This window comes from Cnephaeus nilssonii (assembly GCF_951640355.1).
Source record: "Cnephaeus nilssonii genome assembly, chromosome: 4".
NCBI classification, from domain to species: domain Eukaryota; kingdom Metazoa; phylum Chordata; class Mammalia; order Chiroptera; family Vespertilionidae; genus Cnephaeus; species Cnephaeus nilssonii.
Genome location: NC_137075.1, coordinates 107,875,937 through 107,888,756, shown reverse-complemented (window position 1 = coordinate 107,888,756; position 12,820 = coordinate 107,875,937). Strand labels below are relative to the sequence as shown.

Below are 12,820 nucleotides of genomic sequence, written 5' to 3'. Positions count from 1 at the left end.
CTGTTCTAAATAGGGTGGCGAGTTTATACCCAGTGGAGGATTCTGCTAATGCCCACGTGGCGTGCCTGCCCTCGCGTGCGGCGGGGTCTTAGAAGATGATGCCTCGGTGCGCACACTGGCCAGGACGCTGTCCCCCGGGCCCCAGTGCGACCTGGGTACTGACCAGCAGCTGTCCCAGGGCGAGCTGCTCGGCACAGCCGCGGCCGTCGTTGCGGCAGTGGATCCGGAGGGCCAGGATCTCCCGCTTGCAGCAGTTGTCCTTGAACACCTGCAAGGAGGACAGGGGGAGAGGAGGGTCAGCCGCCGCATCGCCACCAGCTGCTGCTTGGACAACGCTAACCACTCTGTGACGTCAGGAAGCTTCCTCGAGGGGCCGCAGAGCACGAAGGACCACCTTCCCTCCCATGTCTACAAGCAGAAGGGAGACGCTGCCCCCCTAAGACACAACTTATTTATTTTATTTTTTAAACATTTTTATGATGTCAGAGAGGAAGGGAGAGGGAGAGAGAGATAGAAACATCAGCGATGAGCGAGAATCATGGATCGGCTGCCTCCTGCACACCCACACTGGGGATCTAGCCCCCAACCGGGGCCTGTGCCCTGACCGGGAATCGAACCGTGGCCTCCTGGTTCATAGGTCGACGCTCAACCACGGAGCCAGGCTGGCCGGGCAGAGACACATTTAAATAGCACGACCTTAACTACCGTCTTTTACTAGAGAAGCCAAAGGAACCGAGTCACACTGAACACAGAGGACGCTGCTTCCCTCTGACACAGTCTCAGGCGGCACACCAGGACCGAGTTCACGGAGGACTCTGGACACTCAGGAGCCGGCACCGTGAAGGTGGCCACGCGAGCTCACCTCCGGTCAAGGCTCAAGGGCAGAACCTGGGAGAACCGGATGTCTTGGTGGGTTGCTCACTACAGACACTCCCGCGAAAGACCACATCTCACAGACGGTTTGTAAACCATTTATTTTGGTTCCTTCTCCAAAGGTTAAGTCACTGACGACTCATTATTTAGCAAAAAGGAGGCATTAGCCTGCTATTAAAAAACCCTTTTAAATATATATTGCAAAGTTGATCCAATAATGAAAACGTTTCCCTTTCGAAAGGAAAACCTCCTTTCTTTAATTCTGTTTCCCCTTTAGAAAACACGTGTGCTCACTCCTCCTAACAACATGGTTACCGTCCCACAGGCTAACGCTGTCACAGGGGGAACCAGACAGGGTGCCTTTCTCAACCCCAGAGCAGAGAGACAGAATTGACAGCTGTTAAGAGTTAAAAATAAACTAATTTGGAGTCAGATCTAATTTTTTATAAACAGGACTTTTTTTAAAAAGGTCATAATTTAAGATTCGAAAGTCAAACAGGTATTTTTAACCGGTAAGAAATACGCTTCCTTTTTGTGTCAGTTTCTGGAGTCATTGGAGTTTACCGTTACAGATTGGAGACGTAAGAACACGAGAAGTACAGAGCGTCAGCGCTAAAGCGCTCAGACTGCGGCTGCAACTGTGCACACGGCTGAGGGCGCGAGGGCCGCAGTGCCTCCACCAGCGCCTGACCTTGGTCCCCCACGAGGACCCGCGGCGTGACTCATCTCATTGATGCTTCTTCAACAAAACTAGCATTTTCCCTCCAGCTATCAACGCCAGTGAAAAATAGGAACTGCCCTGGCTGGCTGCTCAGTGGTTAGAGCATCGGCCCATGGACTAAAGGATCTCGGGTTCAATTCCAGGTCAAGGGCATTACCTGGGTTGCAGGTTCCATCCCCAGCCCCATCAGGGCACGTGCAGGAGGCAACCAATCGATGTGTCTCACATCCATGTTTCTCTCTCCCTCCCTCCCTCAGTGGAAAAAAAATCCTCGGGTGACGATTGAAAAAAAAGGAATAATACTGAATAATGAAATGAGACACGAAGAGGCCCTCTCAGTCCGTTGTTTCGACTTCTTCCGGCTACGTCGGTTAGAGGCGTGTGAACAAGGTTAGCTATCATGTTACGGTAAGGAGAACCAGGTGATTTGTTTTTCTTAGAAACAATCCCTTCCCTGTTACCAACTGAAGTCTTTAGAAGCAGGTAAATACTTAGAAAGAAAAGGTAGGAGAATCAAGATGGTGGTGTAGGTAAACACCAGACTTACCACTTCCCATAATCACAACAAAATTACAACTAAAATACAGAACAACCATCATTCAGAACTGCCTGAAAGCTGGCTGAACGGAAGTCCTACAACTAGAGAAGTAAAGAAGAAATAACCAAAACGCCAAGGGTTAAAGACAAAGAGAGAATATTAAAAGCAGGAAGAGAAAAACAGTTAGTTACCTACAAGAGGGCACCCATACGATTATCAGCTGATTTCTCAACAGAAACTCTGCAGGCCAGAAGGGAGCGGCAAGAAACATTCAAAGTGATGAATAGCAAGAACCTACAACCAAGATTGCTCTACCCAGGAAAGCTATCATTCAGAATTGAAGGGCAGATAAAGAGCTTCACAGACAAGAAAAAGCTAAAGGAGTTCATCACTACCAAACCAGTATTATATGAAATGCTGAAGGGTATTCTTTAAGAAGAGGAAGAAGAGGAGGAAGAAGAAGAAGAAGAAGAAGAAGAAGAAGAAGAAGAAGGAGGAGGAGGAGGAGGCGGAGGAGGAGGAGGAGGAGGAGGGGGGGGAGGAGAAAGGGGAGGAGGAGGGGAAGGAGGAGGGGGAGGAGGAGGGGGAGGAGGAGGGGGAGGAGGAGGAGGAGAAAAGATGAAAAATATGAACAATAAAATGGCAATACATACATATCTATCAACAATTATATCTAAAAATCAAAATAAGCGAACAAGGAATCTAATGAACAGAATAAACTGATGAATAAAATAGAACCAGAGGCATGGAAACATGGAACAGACTGACGAATCTCAGAGGGAAGGGGGGTGGGGAGAGACTAACCAAAGATCTTATATGCATCACCCGTGGACACAGACAACAGGGTGGTGAAGGGGTGGGGCGGGAACCAGAGAGGGGGCCTTGGGGGGGAGGGGACATCTGCAATACTCTCAACAATAAAGACAAAAAAGGAAGAAAAGGTAGATGGACACTTGGCTAATTCCATCTCTAACTGCCGCGCGGGTCCCCAGCCCCTGCCCTGCCCAGCGGGGCACCTGCAGCGCCCGCAGACCCTGCACCTTGGCTGCGGAGAGGCCAGCCTGCCGGCTGCAGCCGGAGCCCCGGGGCGAGCACTGCACTACAACGCAGTGGCCTGCATTTAAGAAACGGTTAGGTCCGTTAATCAAACCTCGGAACCAGGGTTTCATGGACATTTTAAGTACTTCAATGAGCCACTTCAAACGACAAGTGCGCCTGGCGAGTGCGGCAGCACAGGGCGGGCCACAGAGGCGCCGGGTGGGTCGGCCCAGGGGGAGCCGCGGGGAGCTGGCGCCTCCAGTCTGACAGAGGCCCGGTGACACCGAGCCCCGCACACAGGCACGTGGGCCGGGAAGGGGCTGACATCTCAGGGGGGTAATGGCTTCAGGATGCCGCAGGGGGCAGGGAGCCAGGGGGGCACGTGTCTCTGAGAAAGACCCCCGGGTCCCGGGGCTCCCCACTTTCCCGCCTCCTCGCTCCCCCGTGTGAGGAGGCGCCTCCTGGCTGCGGGCAGGGCTGCCCTGCGTGTCCCGCGCCCACGACAGAACGGGACCGAGCACCGCACAAACCACCCAGCGCCCAGCACAGGACAGAAAGGGACAAACCCCGATACCTTGTCTTTAGCGATGCTCTCCTGACACGCGGTGCACTTCGGGTTGGCGGAGCTGAGGGGAAAGAGACGAACACGTCAGAGCGGCGTCCGCCTCCGGCCGCGGTCCTGCCCTCGAGGGTCGCACCGGCGCAGGGGGCCGGGCTGGCTGGAGGCGGTGGCACCGCAGGGAGAGGGGCAGACTGTCCGGGTAACTTCATCAGGAAGTTAGCACAGGAGGTCAGTCCCATCTGGAAAGCCCCTTTCAGTTAAAAGTGAAATTTTATTTCAGAAACCAAAACCAGCCATGCGTGGGCTCCTCTGTGGGAGTGCCCGGCCTCAGGAGCCACACTCCCTCCACGCGCTCGTCCCCCATGGAGCCTTCACAGCCGCCCACAGGCGGTCCGGCCGGGCCTGGCCGGGCCCCAGGAGGAGCCGCTGCTGCGCTCGGGCCGAGTCAGGAAGAAGGGGGCACTCCCAGGCCGGTGCCCGGCCGCGGGCAGAGTGCCCACCCTGCGCCCAGGAGACACCGGTGGAGAGGACACTCGCTCGCCCACGTCATTTCCGCTGGGACCCTGGGCTCTGCCGTGGCAGAGGGACTCGGCTGACGGGGCTCCCAGGTCAGTGCTCACACCGCTCCGTCACGCACACCCGGGGTGCCTCCCCGGGCAGGGGCATGCCCAGGCCTCCCCGCTGGCCTGTCCTCCTCTCCCGCACACAGAGCATGCGCCACAAGGCCTCCGTCACTGGCTGATGGTGTCTCCTCCACGGAACTGTGAGCTCCTCCAGCAAACTCAACTACACAGCTGGGACACCCCGGACCGGGACGCCAGGGCCAGGGGACGCCAGGGCCACTGAGAAGGTGGCAGGAGAGACTTTACAGGTGCCTCGGGGAGGAGACAGAGTCTGCGGGATGGGCTGGCGGCCCAGGCCTCAGTCCCTGAGCCCCTGCACGCAGGTGCGCTCCCCCCCCCCCCCCCCCCGTGGCCATCCCTTTGGGTCCCCCCGGAGCCTGCTTTGCAGAGCAGCCGGAGACGGAGGCGCCCGCGGCGCCGGCACCTACCCCAGCACGACGGCCATGCAGCTGTCGCAGAAGCGGTGCCCACACTCGGTCTGCTTGGGGTTGCACAGCACCAGCTGGCACTTCTCGCACTTGTACTTGTCCTCCACGGTCTTCACGAACTTCTCCTTGTACCCGCCTTGCTCGGGGACCAGCACAGGGGCGCCCGTGCCGCGGTCCGGGTGCAGCTTGAGCGATGGGTTGGTCTGCAGCGAGCCGGAAGGGTCCATCTTTTTACTCGGCTCCATGGTGAGAGAGGCTCTGCTGGGAACACAACAAACGAGTCACGTGCTGCCACGGTCCAGCAAGGAGACGGCAGCCGGCGCCTGTCGGCCTGAGCGAGGCTGGGCGCGGCGGGACGAGAGGGCGCGCCCTGCCCGCTGCGCCGCGCACCACTCACGCCACTGCTCACAGCCGACGGCACGGGCTGTGTCTTGAGGTTCTTTAAACCACAGAGACTCCCTAGCTGGGCCGTCAGCTCCCACCCGAGGCCCCATTCCGACGCTCCGGCTGAGTTACTTCCCGTTAGCCGCACGCGGAGGCCGCTGCTGGCCGCCCGGGTGGCCGAGGCTGCGGGGGCCGGCAGTCAAGCCCGGCACCTGTGCGCCTGCCTGCAGCTCCTGCTGAAGGGTTCGCCGTGCCACCCCGCGAGAGTGCGCCCCAGGTGCCCAGCCTGGGCAGCACAGGCCTGGCCTTGCCTCCTGCCGGCCCTGTCACTTCACCAACCCTGCAGCTGCGGGTCCCCTCTCTGCCCGCAGAGCCGCCGGGGGTCCCCACTCTGTACCCGCAGAGCCGCCGGGGGTCCCCACTCTGTACCCGCAGAGCTGCCGGGTCCCCGCTCTGAGCCCGCAGAGCCGCCGGGTCCCCACTCTGAGCCCACAGCGCCCTGGGAGAGCCCACTGTGGACTTGCAGGCTCTTCCACGCCGGGACATGGCGGAGGGGACACGCGGCTGGACGGGTCTCCTGTGCCCACGCGCAGGCTCTCCTACCGCAGTGACCCGTGAGCAGAGGGCTGGCCCCACCTCAAGCTGCCATCATGGGACACGTACGCACCTTCCCAGACACGAGCCACAGGTGCCAGCCTGGCCGCGCCGCCTGCGAGGACGTGGCTTCCACGCTCACTGGACTCTGGAGCCACACCAGGCTGCTGCTGCTCACCCTTCTCCCTGCTCTGAGGCCCGCGGGCCTGCCCCACCCGCCCTCCTCCCGGCCAGCGCCGGGGGCCACGCGCCGGGCCCTGCTGGACCGGGAGGTGTGCGAAGCCGGGGCTCGAGCGGGGCCGGCAGAACCCTCTCCCGGCCTCGGCCCTCACGCTGCCTCGGCCTTTCTGAGGCTGGAGGAATGGACGTGTCCCACTCGGGATGGGGGAGCGCATGCCAGCGAGCTGCGGTCGACGGGTGCACGGGCGGGCTCCGCCACACGGTTAGTTTTCGTGAAACAGAGCCCTGCTGAGCAGTGGGGAGCCCCGGCACGTCGACCTGCGAAACCGAAGACGTTTGGAAATGACCTCAAAGGCCAGCACGTCGTTCGCGGCCCACAAACCCATTCACCGCGGCGCCGAGTGGGACGGTGCCCGCGCACCTTGCCCTCAGCGGACAGGTGCCCGGGAGCCGACCTGCCCTGGCCCTCTCCAGGCCGGGCACCTGCGTCTGCAGATGCTCCAGGTGCCCCCCCTTCCTGGGATGCGCCCCCACCTTCCCACGGAGCCCAGCCTGGCCAACCCCGCTCGCCGGACCCCGCTGCCCCGCCCCCACTTTCCCTGGCACTCCCGCCGTCCAGGCCCGCAGGCGCGGCGTTCCTGGTCTCTCCCGCCGACTCGGGTCTGACCCGTCGGGCTGCCTGACAAGCCCCAGGCCCCGAGGACAGAGCCTGACGGGCAGCAGGCCCTGCATACACACGGACACAGACCGAGCTGAGGGCTGAGCCACGCCACCCTCGGCCGACCTGAGAGCTTCTCGCGCCGAGGGCCTCGCTCGGCCGGAGCCAGCACCCCGCGGCAGCGTCTGTCCTGCGGGCTTGGCGAGCTTGCGCTCAGTGCCGTGTTCAACGCGAGCTGGCTGCTTCCGCGGAGGCCAGCTCCGGTTCCCGGTGAGACAACGCGCTCACCAGCTAACGACAATGACCACGGCCACTTCCCTCAGCACGCCAGGCTCCGCGCACATCAGCGGAGGGCAGTTAGGAGGCGTTTACCGCTCCCCGAGGCAGAGCAGTGCAGGAGGCACCTGTCCCAGGCGAGGACAGCCTGCAGGAGGGTGGGGCAGGCCTCTCCGCCGCAGGTCGCTAGGCCTCTCGCGGCCCCTCCCAGCGGCCCCGCAGCCGCCCCGCGTGCTGCCCACGCCTGGGCTCCGCCTGCGAGGGCTTGGGCAGCAGGAACGAGAAACACCAGCCTCCCGACCCACTGTCCCCAGGGAGGAAGGGCCACGAGGAAGCTGTCCACACGGGGTCGTCCAGAACAGGCGGCGCAGAGCCGGGCAGGGCCTGGGGGCCGGGGGGCGGGCGGGGGGGGGGAGGCCTCCTGCTGGGCACGGCTTCCGGTGGGGGGACAGAGTCTGCAGCCGGACAGTGGGTCGCACAGCTCTGCGCACTTCACACTGCCCGGAGCCTCCACCGGGCAGCTCCTTTGTGGTGTTTACACAGAGCCTCACACCCTGCAAAGGCCAAGACTTACGGTCTGGAGAGACCCGAGGACGCACGTTGAAACCTAAGGCTGGACGGAAACTGCACGTGCCCGCCACGTGAGGGTCTGCGGCGCACGTGCACCAGCGCCGGCTCTGCGAGGGGTGAAGGGTCAGCGCAGCTCCTCCCCGAGGCGGGTCGGTGGGAGCAGCAGGCCTGGCCCAGTCCCCCGTGGCCGGCCGCCGAGATGCGCTGTTGGAGCCTCTGCTGACCACAGCACCGACACTGGTCCTGCGGCCCCGGGGCCGGGAAGCCTGACTAGGACCCGGCTGTTCCCTCTCGATGGCTCACAGCCTTCCGCAAATGCCCCTCTGGCCTCGGGCGGAGGGAGGTGTGCTCGCTCAGTGGTTAGGGCGTCAGCCCGCGCATCAAAGGGTCTCGGGTTTGATACCTGGTCAAGGGCATGGACCTGGGCTGCAGGGTTACTTTCCGCCCCTGATTGGGGTGCATTTGGGAGCTGCTCTCACATCAGTGTCTCTCTCTCTCCCTCCCTCCCTCCCTCTCTCCCACTCTCTCTGTGAAAAGCAATGGAAAAAATTGCCTCAGGTGAGGATTCAAAACAAAACAAAACAAAAAAGCGGAAGCCCCCCACAAATGCCCCTTCTCGGCAATTAGGCAAGAAAAAGAAATAAAAGGCATTCAGGTTGGAAAGGAAGACGTAAAACTATTTCTATTTTCAGAGCACATAATACAGAACATGCTAAAGAACAAACCAAAACTAGCTGAACCAACAGCAAAGCTGCAGGTACAAGATCAGTACGTGAAAGTCAACTGCATCTGTACACGCTAGCCATGAGCACCCCACACCTGGAACCAGGAAAACAGCCCATTTAAAGCAGCATCCGGAGAAGGAAGCACCTGGGAAAAACGTCCGGGGGGTGGGGTGGGGGGACGGGTGCTCACGGACGCGGAGGACGGCGTTCCCGGCCCAGAAGACCCATCCACCGAGTCGCTCATCCCTACGAAAAGCCTCGGCTGTTGTGCAGAAATTAGTAAGCGGAACCTAAAACTCACGTCGAAACACAAGGGACCCAGAACGGACAAAACAGCCCTGAACACGTACAAAGCTGGAGGACTCACACCTCCTGGCTTCCGAACGCACTGCAGCTCCGTCGGGGTGGTGGGGTGGTGGGGTGCTGGCCTGAGGACAGACACCGACCAGTGAACCAGGACCGAGTCCAGAGATGAACCCTGCATCCGCGGTCACACGGTCCCTGACGGGGCCCCGGCCACGCCCGGGGGGGCGGAGTGCACGCAGGGCTGTCAGCACCTCCGCTGCCCGGAGCAAAGGCTCCACGCCGGGCGTCCTCACCGCGGCTCCGTGCGGCAGGGCTGGGGTCACCACACAGGTACCTGCCCCCCATCCCAGGCCCTCACCTGGGCATAGCTCGCGGACAGGAGCATGCCCGGAGAACAGGAGGTGGGTCTAAGACCTCCCTTGCTGGTACCCTCGCTTGCCTTTCAGAAAAACGTACTAGCTGACACATACAAAGGGCCATGTGCACTACACATGAACCAACCGTGAACCCCAGAGCACCCCGTCCCCCACAGCCCCCGCCCCGTGTGCGCCTGCCTCAGCCACCGCCTCCCCGTCTCCGTGTGCAGACAGACTCACGCCTGTTCACCGCGTGGAATGCTCCATGACGCACTCCCACCTCCCATCGCACTGTCCCCAGCGTTGCTCTCACGAACAGTCTGAACCTCCGGCACATCTGTGCTGGGCCGGCACGGTGTCCCCAGGACACAGTCTCAAGATCGGGGTCAGGGCCCCGCCAGCAGCTGTGGGTCCAGCCCAGCGGCGGCCGGTTTCTGTCGGGCCTGCAGCTAAGACTCCTCTCTAGGTTTAAGGGGAGCAACAGACACACAAACGAAACAGGGCGCCCGGCGACAAAACCTGATGTGGCCCACAAAGCCGGACTCCATCCCGCCCCTCACAGCGCGCAGCGGCCAACCCTGGCCCTGGCCTCGCGCCCGGAGCGCGGGGAGCTGCAGACGGGCACGGCCGACCGACCAGCCGGGCTACCGACGCGCATGGTCAGAAACCTTCATTTCTGCCAGCGAACGGGACGGGGTGGCCTTTCTTCTTATTCTGGTAATGAAACGGGTTTAGCATCTTCTCACGTGGTGGTGGATCACCTGTCCTTCCCGCTCTGAAATGCCGGGCGCTGCCTTCCTGGCGTTTGAATGGGGCGATTCTGTCTGTCACAACATTGACTTGTAGGGTCGTGCGTATGTTCTGATGACGAATCCTTTATTAGTTACATATCCGTCTTCACCACGGCTGATGGCCTGACTTTACTTATGTCTTTTAATGAACGGTTCTTCATTTTAATGTGTCAAACTTTTCCGAATCTTGAATATTCAGATTAGCTTATGGGTGATGCGGACGGGCAAGGGGCAGCCGGTTCCTACGGAACCAGACGGAAAGCGGTTCTGACGGTTCGGCCAGCGCTTTCACTCCCTACGAACACGCGGAGGCGCCGGACGGCTCTTCCCGGTGGAAGGCGGGCGTCCAGCAGCTGGTGGCTGCAAAGACCATGGAGGAAGCCGCGCTGCACTGCAGGGCGCCCGGCGCTACTGGCTACGCCCCGATGAATGTAAGTGCGCGGCTCTCCGCCCCCCACACTTGCACGGCTACTGCGGACGGGCAGGGCGGCGGGTCCGGGCGGAAGGGCGACACGCCGTCCATCGGTCCAAGTGCGATGCTGGCACCTTCACAAGGAATTCTCTCCAGCGCCTTTGAAATGGAATTCCTGGGACTTCTCAGGTTTCTAGAATTAACACTAAGAGTTTCTACTTCTGACATTAATAAATTGTTAATGTCTTCAAAGCTTTAATAAATGTATGCATCTTGGGGAAAAAAAGAAAGAAAGCAGTTCTAATTCTGTCACAGAATCATTTCCAAAAGGATCTCATAAAACCAGCCAAGGAGCCGCCACGTCACACACGCAAACTGCCCAAGGGAGCCACTCCCTCTGAACAAAAGCTTCCTGGAGACAGACAGGGCACGAACCCTGAGCGGCCGGGCAGGCCCAGACCGCCTGCCTGCATGTGGGTGACCTTCGTGGGCCCGCGGCGGCAGGAGACACGGCGGCGGCAGGAGACACGGCGGCGGCAGGAGACACGGCGGCGGCAGGGCGGGCGGGCGGACGGATGCTCTTGGGTTAGCTGAGGACCCCAATCGGCACCCGCACCGACAGTCACCCAGAAGCCAGTTCCCTCCGCGGCGCCCGCAGCACTGACCCTCCGAGAGCCGCGAGGACGGCAGGAGGCGCGTCTGTCGCGTGCTGAGGACAGGGAGCTTCGCGCAGAGCGCCACCACCGGACACACACGCCTCCCGGCGCGCTCGGGAAAGGCTAACGGCAGGGAAAGGCTAACCGTGAGAACACACCTTACAAACACCGAGCGCCTTGGAACCCAGTGTGATACGACCCTGCCCACATTCAGATCCACGAATTCCACCTCACGGTGTCTTCTAACGGGAAAACTGGGGGGAGTGAAGCTCTCAGGGGCAATGAAAACCTCAGCCTGAGGCAGCGGCGTTTTAAGTTCATGCAGAGAAGTAAGGAGAGGAAGGGCCGAGGACAGCTCCGACCTCAGGCGTGGAGCGGGTGCGCCGTGGGGACGGGAAGGGACGCCCGCCGCAGGCAGCCACGCCTCGGTCCTGGGCTGGAGCCACCAAAGCCCGCCGCGCTCCCAGGCCCTGGGACTGAAAACCACCTCGGGAAAGGAAGTCCTTGGTTCTTACTGGAACTCCACACACACATTAGGTGCTAATTGCTTCTGAAATACCTGTGAAGTCATCTCCAAGCCTGGCCATGCCCGCCACACTGCAGACAGGCCAACAGTCCCACGTGTGCGTCACGTGGGGGGCTGCCGGAAGTGGCGGTAAACAGGCAAAGTCCATCTTCGGAACCCTCCCTCCAAAATGGGGGATTGTGGACACCTTGGACTAGACTTCTTTCTTTTTTTTGGGGGGGGGGTTAATCCTCACCCGAGGATATTTTTCTCCATTGATTTCTTAGAGAGGGAGTAGAAGGGAGGGGGAGAGACAGAGAGAATCATTGATGTGGGAGAGACTCATGCATTGGTTGCCTCCCGCACGTGATGTGACGGGGCGGGGGTGCTGGGGATCAAAGCCTGCAACCCAGGTAGGTTACCTTAACCGAAATCGAACCTGAGACCCTTCGGTCCCCGGGCCGATGCTCTAACCATTGAGCAAAATCGACTAGGACCAGATTTCTTGATTTAAATCTAAATATTTTGTTTCACTTGCTTATACATGGCTATAAAAATAGTTAGTGTCTACCTTACTCCTCAAGTTAGATGTGAAGTTACAGTTAGTGAGATTCTGTCTTTGTCACGGCTGTGCTGATGGAAGAAAGCCATGTAAGCTCAGGCAAACGCGTCAAGAGGTGGGGTGGTGGGGAAGCAACCTTTAGGGCCTTCAGACGGAGGTTTAACCGCCGACCGGGGACGCCCAGAGGCTGACACAGGTGCCTCTGGTTAAGACGCGGCCCTGCCAGTGGTGGAACCCGGTTCGCGGCCCAGGCCCACCGTCCCGTCCTCCTTTCGGCCTCAGCGCGGGGAGAGGATGTTTGCTTCATGTTCACACCAGAGAGAAAGGCGAACCACTCGGGGCAAGGGGAGCGCAGGGGCCGCGGAGGAGCAGCACGGGACTGCGAGCGGCCGAGTCAGTGCACCGGGAGCCGAAGGGCGGCCAGGCCCGGAACCACCGGGAAGCAGCGGCCCTGGGGCTGCGTCCGGGGCCACGAGGACCAGGCCTGCCCGGCCGCCCGGCGCCAGAAGTGATGCTGCGGTGTCCTTCGAGCGGAGCTGTTCCTCTGTTGCTACGTTACTTACTGCGGCCGTGCGGCAGGGGTTACCGAAGGCGGCGGCCATGCGGCAGGGGTTACCGAAGGCGGCGGCCGTGCGGCAGGGGTTACCGAAGGCGGCGGCCGTGCGGCAGGGGTTACCGAAGGCGGCGGCCGTGCGGCAGGGGTTACCGAAGGCGGCGGCCATGCTGCTGTGCTGACGAAAGCCCCGTCTGAGGAGCCACTGCACAGCGCGCCGCTGTCTCCCGGCGGTGCAGGAGGCCAGGCTGCTGGCGGGCCGAGGAGGCCGGTGCTCGGAGGCCGGTGCTCGGAGGCCGGTGCTCGGAGGCGGCGAGGCCTGGGCCGGGTCCTCTGCCTCCCTCGGCGCGGCCTGATGACGGGTGAGCGCCTGCTGCCGTGATCGTCTCACTGGAGATCAGAAACTGGAAACAAAAGCACGTGTGCTGACAGGGGTTCCACGGCCGGGAAAGCCCGGGGAAGCCCGCAAAAGGGAAGCAGCCGGAACAAAGACTCGGCTCCTGCCAGCA

General features: G+C 60.9%; 1 protein-coding gene across 2 annotated transcripts in view; it reads right to left on the bottom strand.

Moving 5' to 3' along the window:
- The window catches only part of TRAF3 (TNF receptor associated factor 3), a 96,349-nt gene that overhangs the window by 32,318 nt on the left and 51,211 nt on the right, over positions 1-12,820 (bottom strand). Inside the window, exons 2-4 of one of the 2 annotated variants that reach the window (XM_079768849.1) lie at positions 4,784-5,044; positions 3,745-3,796; positions 164-268 (exon numbers count right to left, since the gene is read on the bottom strand). In XM_079768849.1, coding sequence (XP_079624975.1) covers positions 164-268; positions 3,745-3,796; positions 4,784-5,028 — 402 coding nt within the window. In that variant the 5' untranslated portion in view covers positions 5,029-5,044. The remainder of the gene's footprint in view (positions 1-163; positions 269-3,744; positions 3,797-4,783; positions 5,045-12,820) is intronic. The other variant, XM_079768848.1, reaches the window with a different exon arrangement.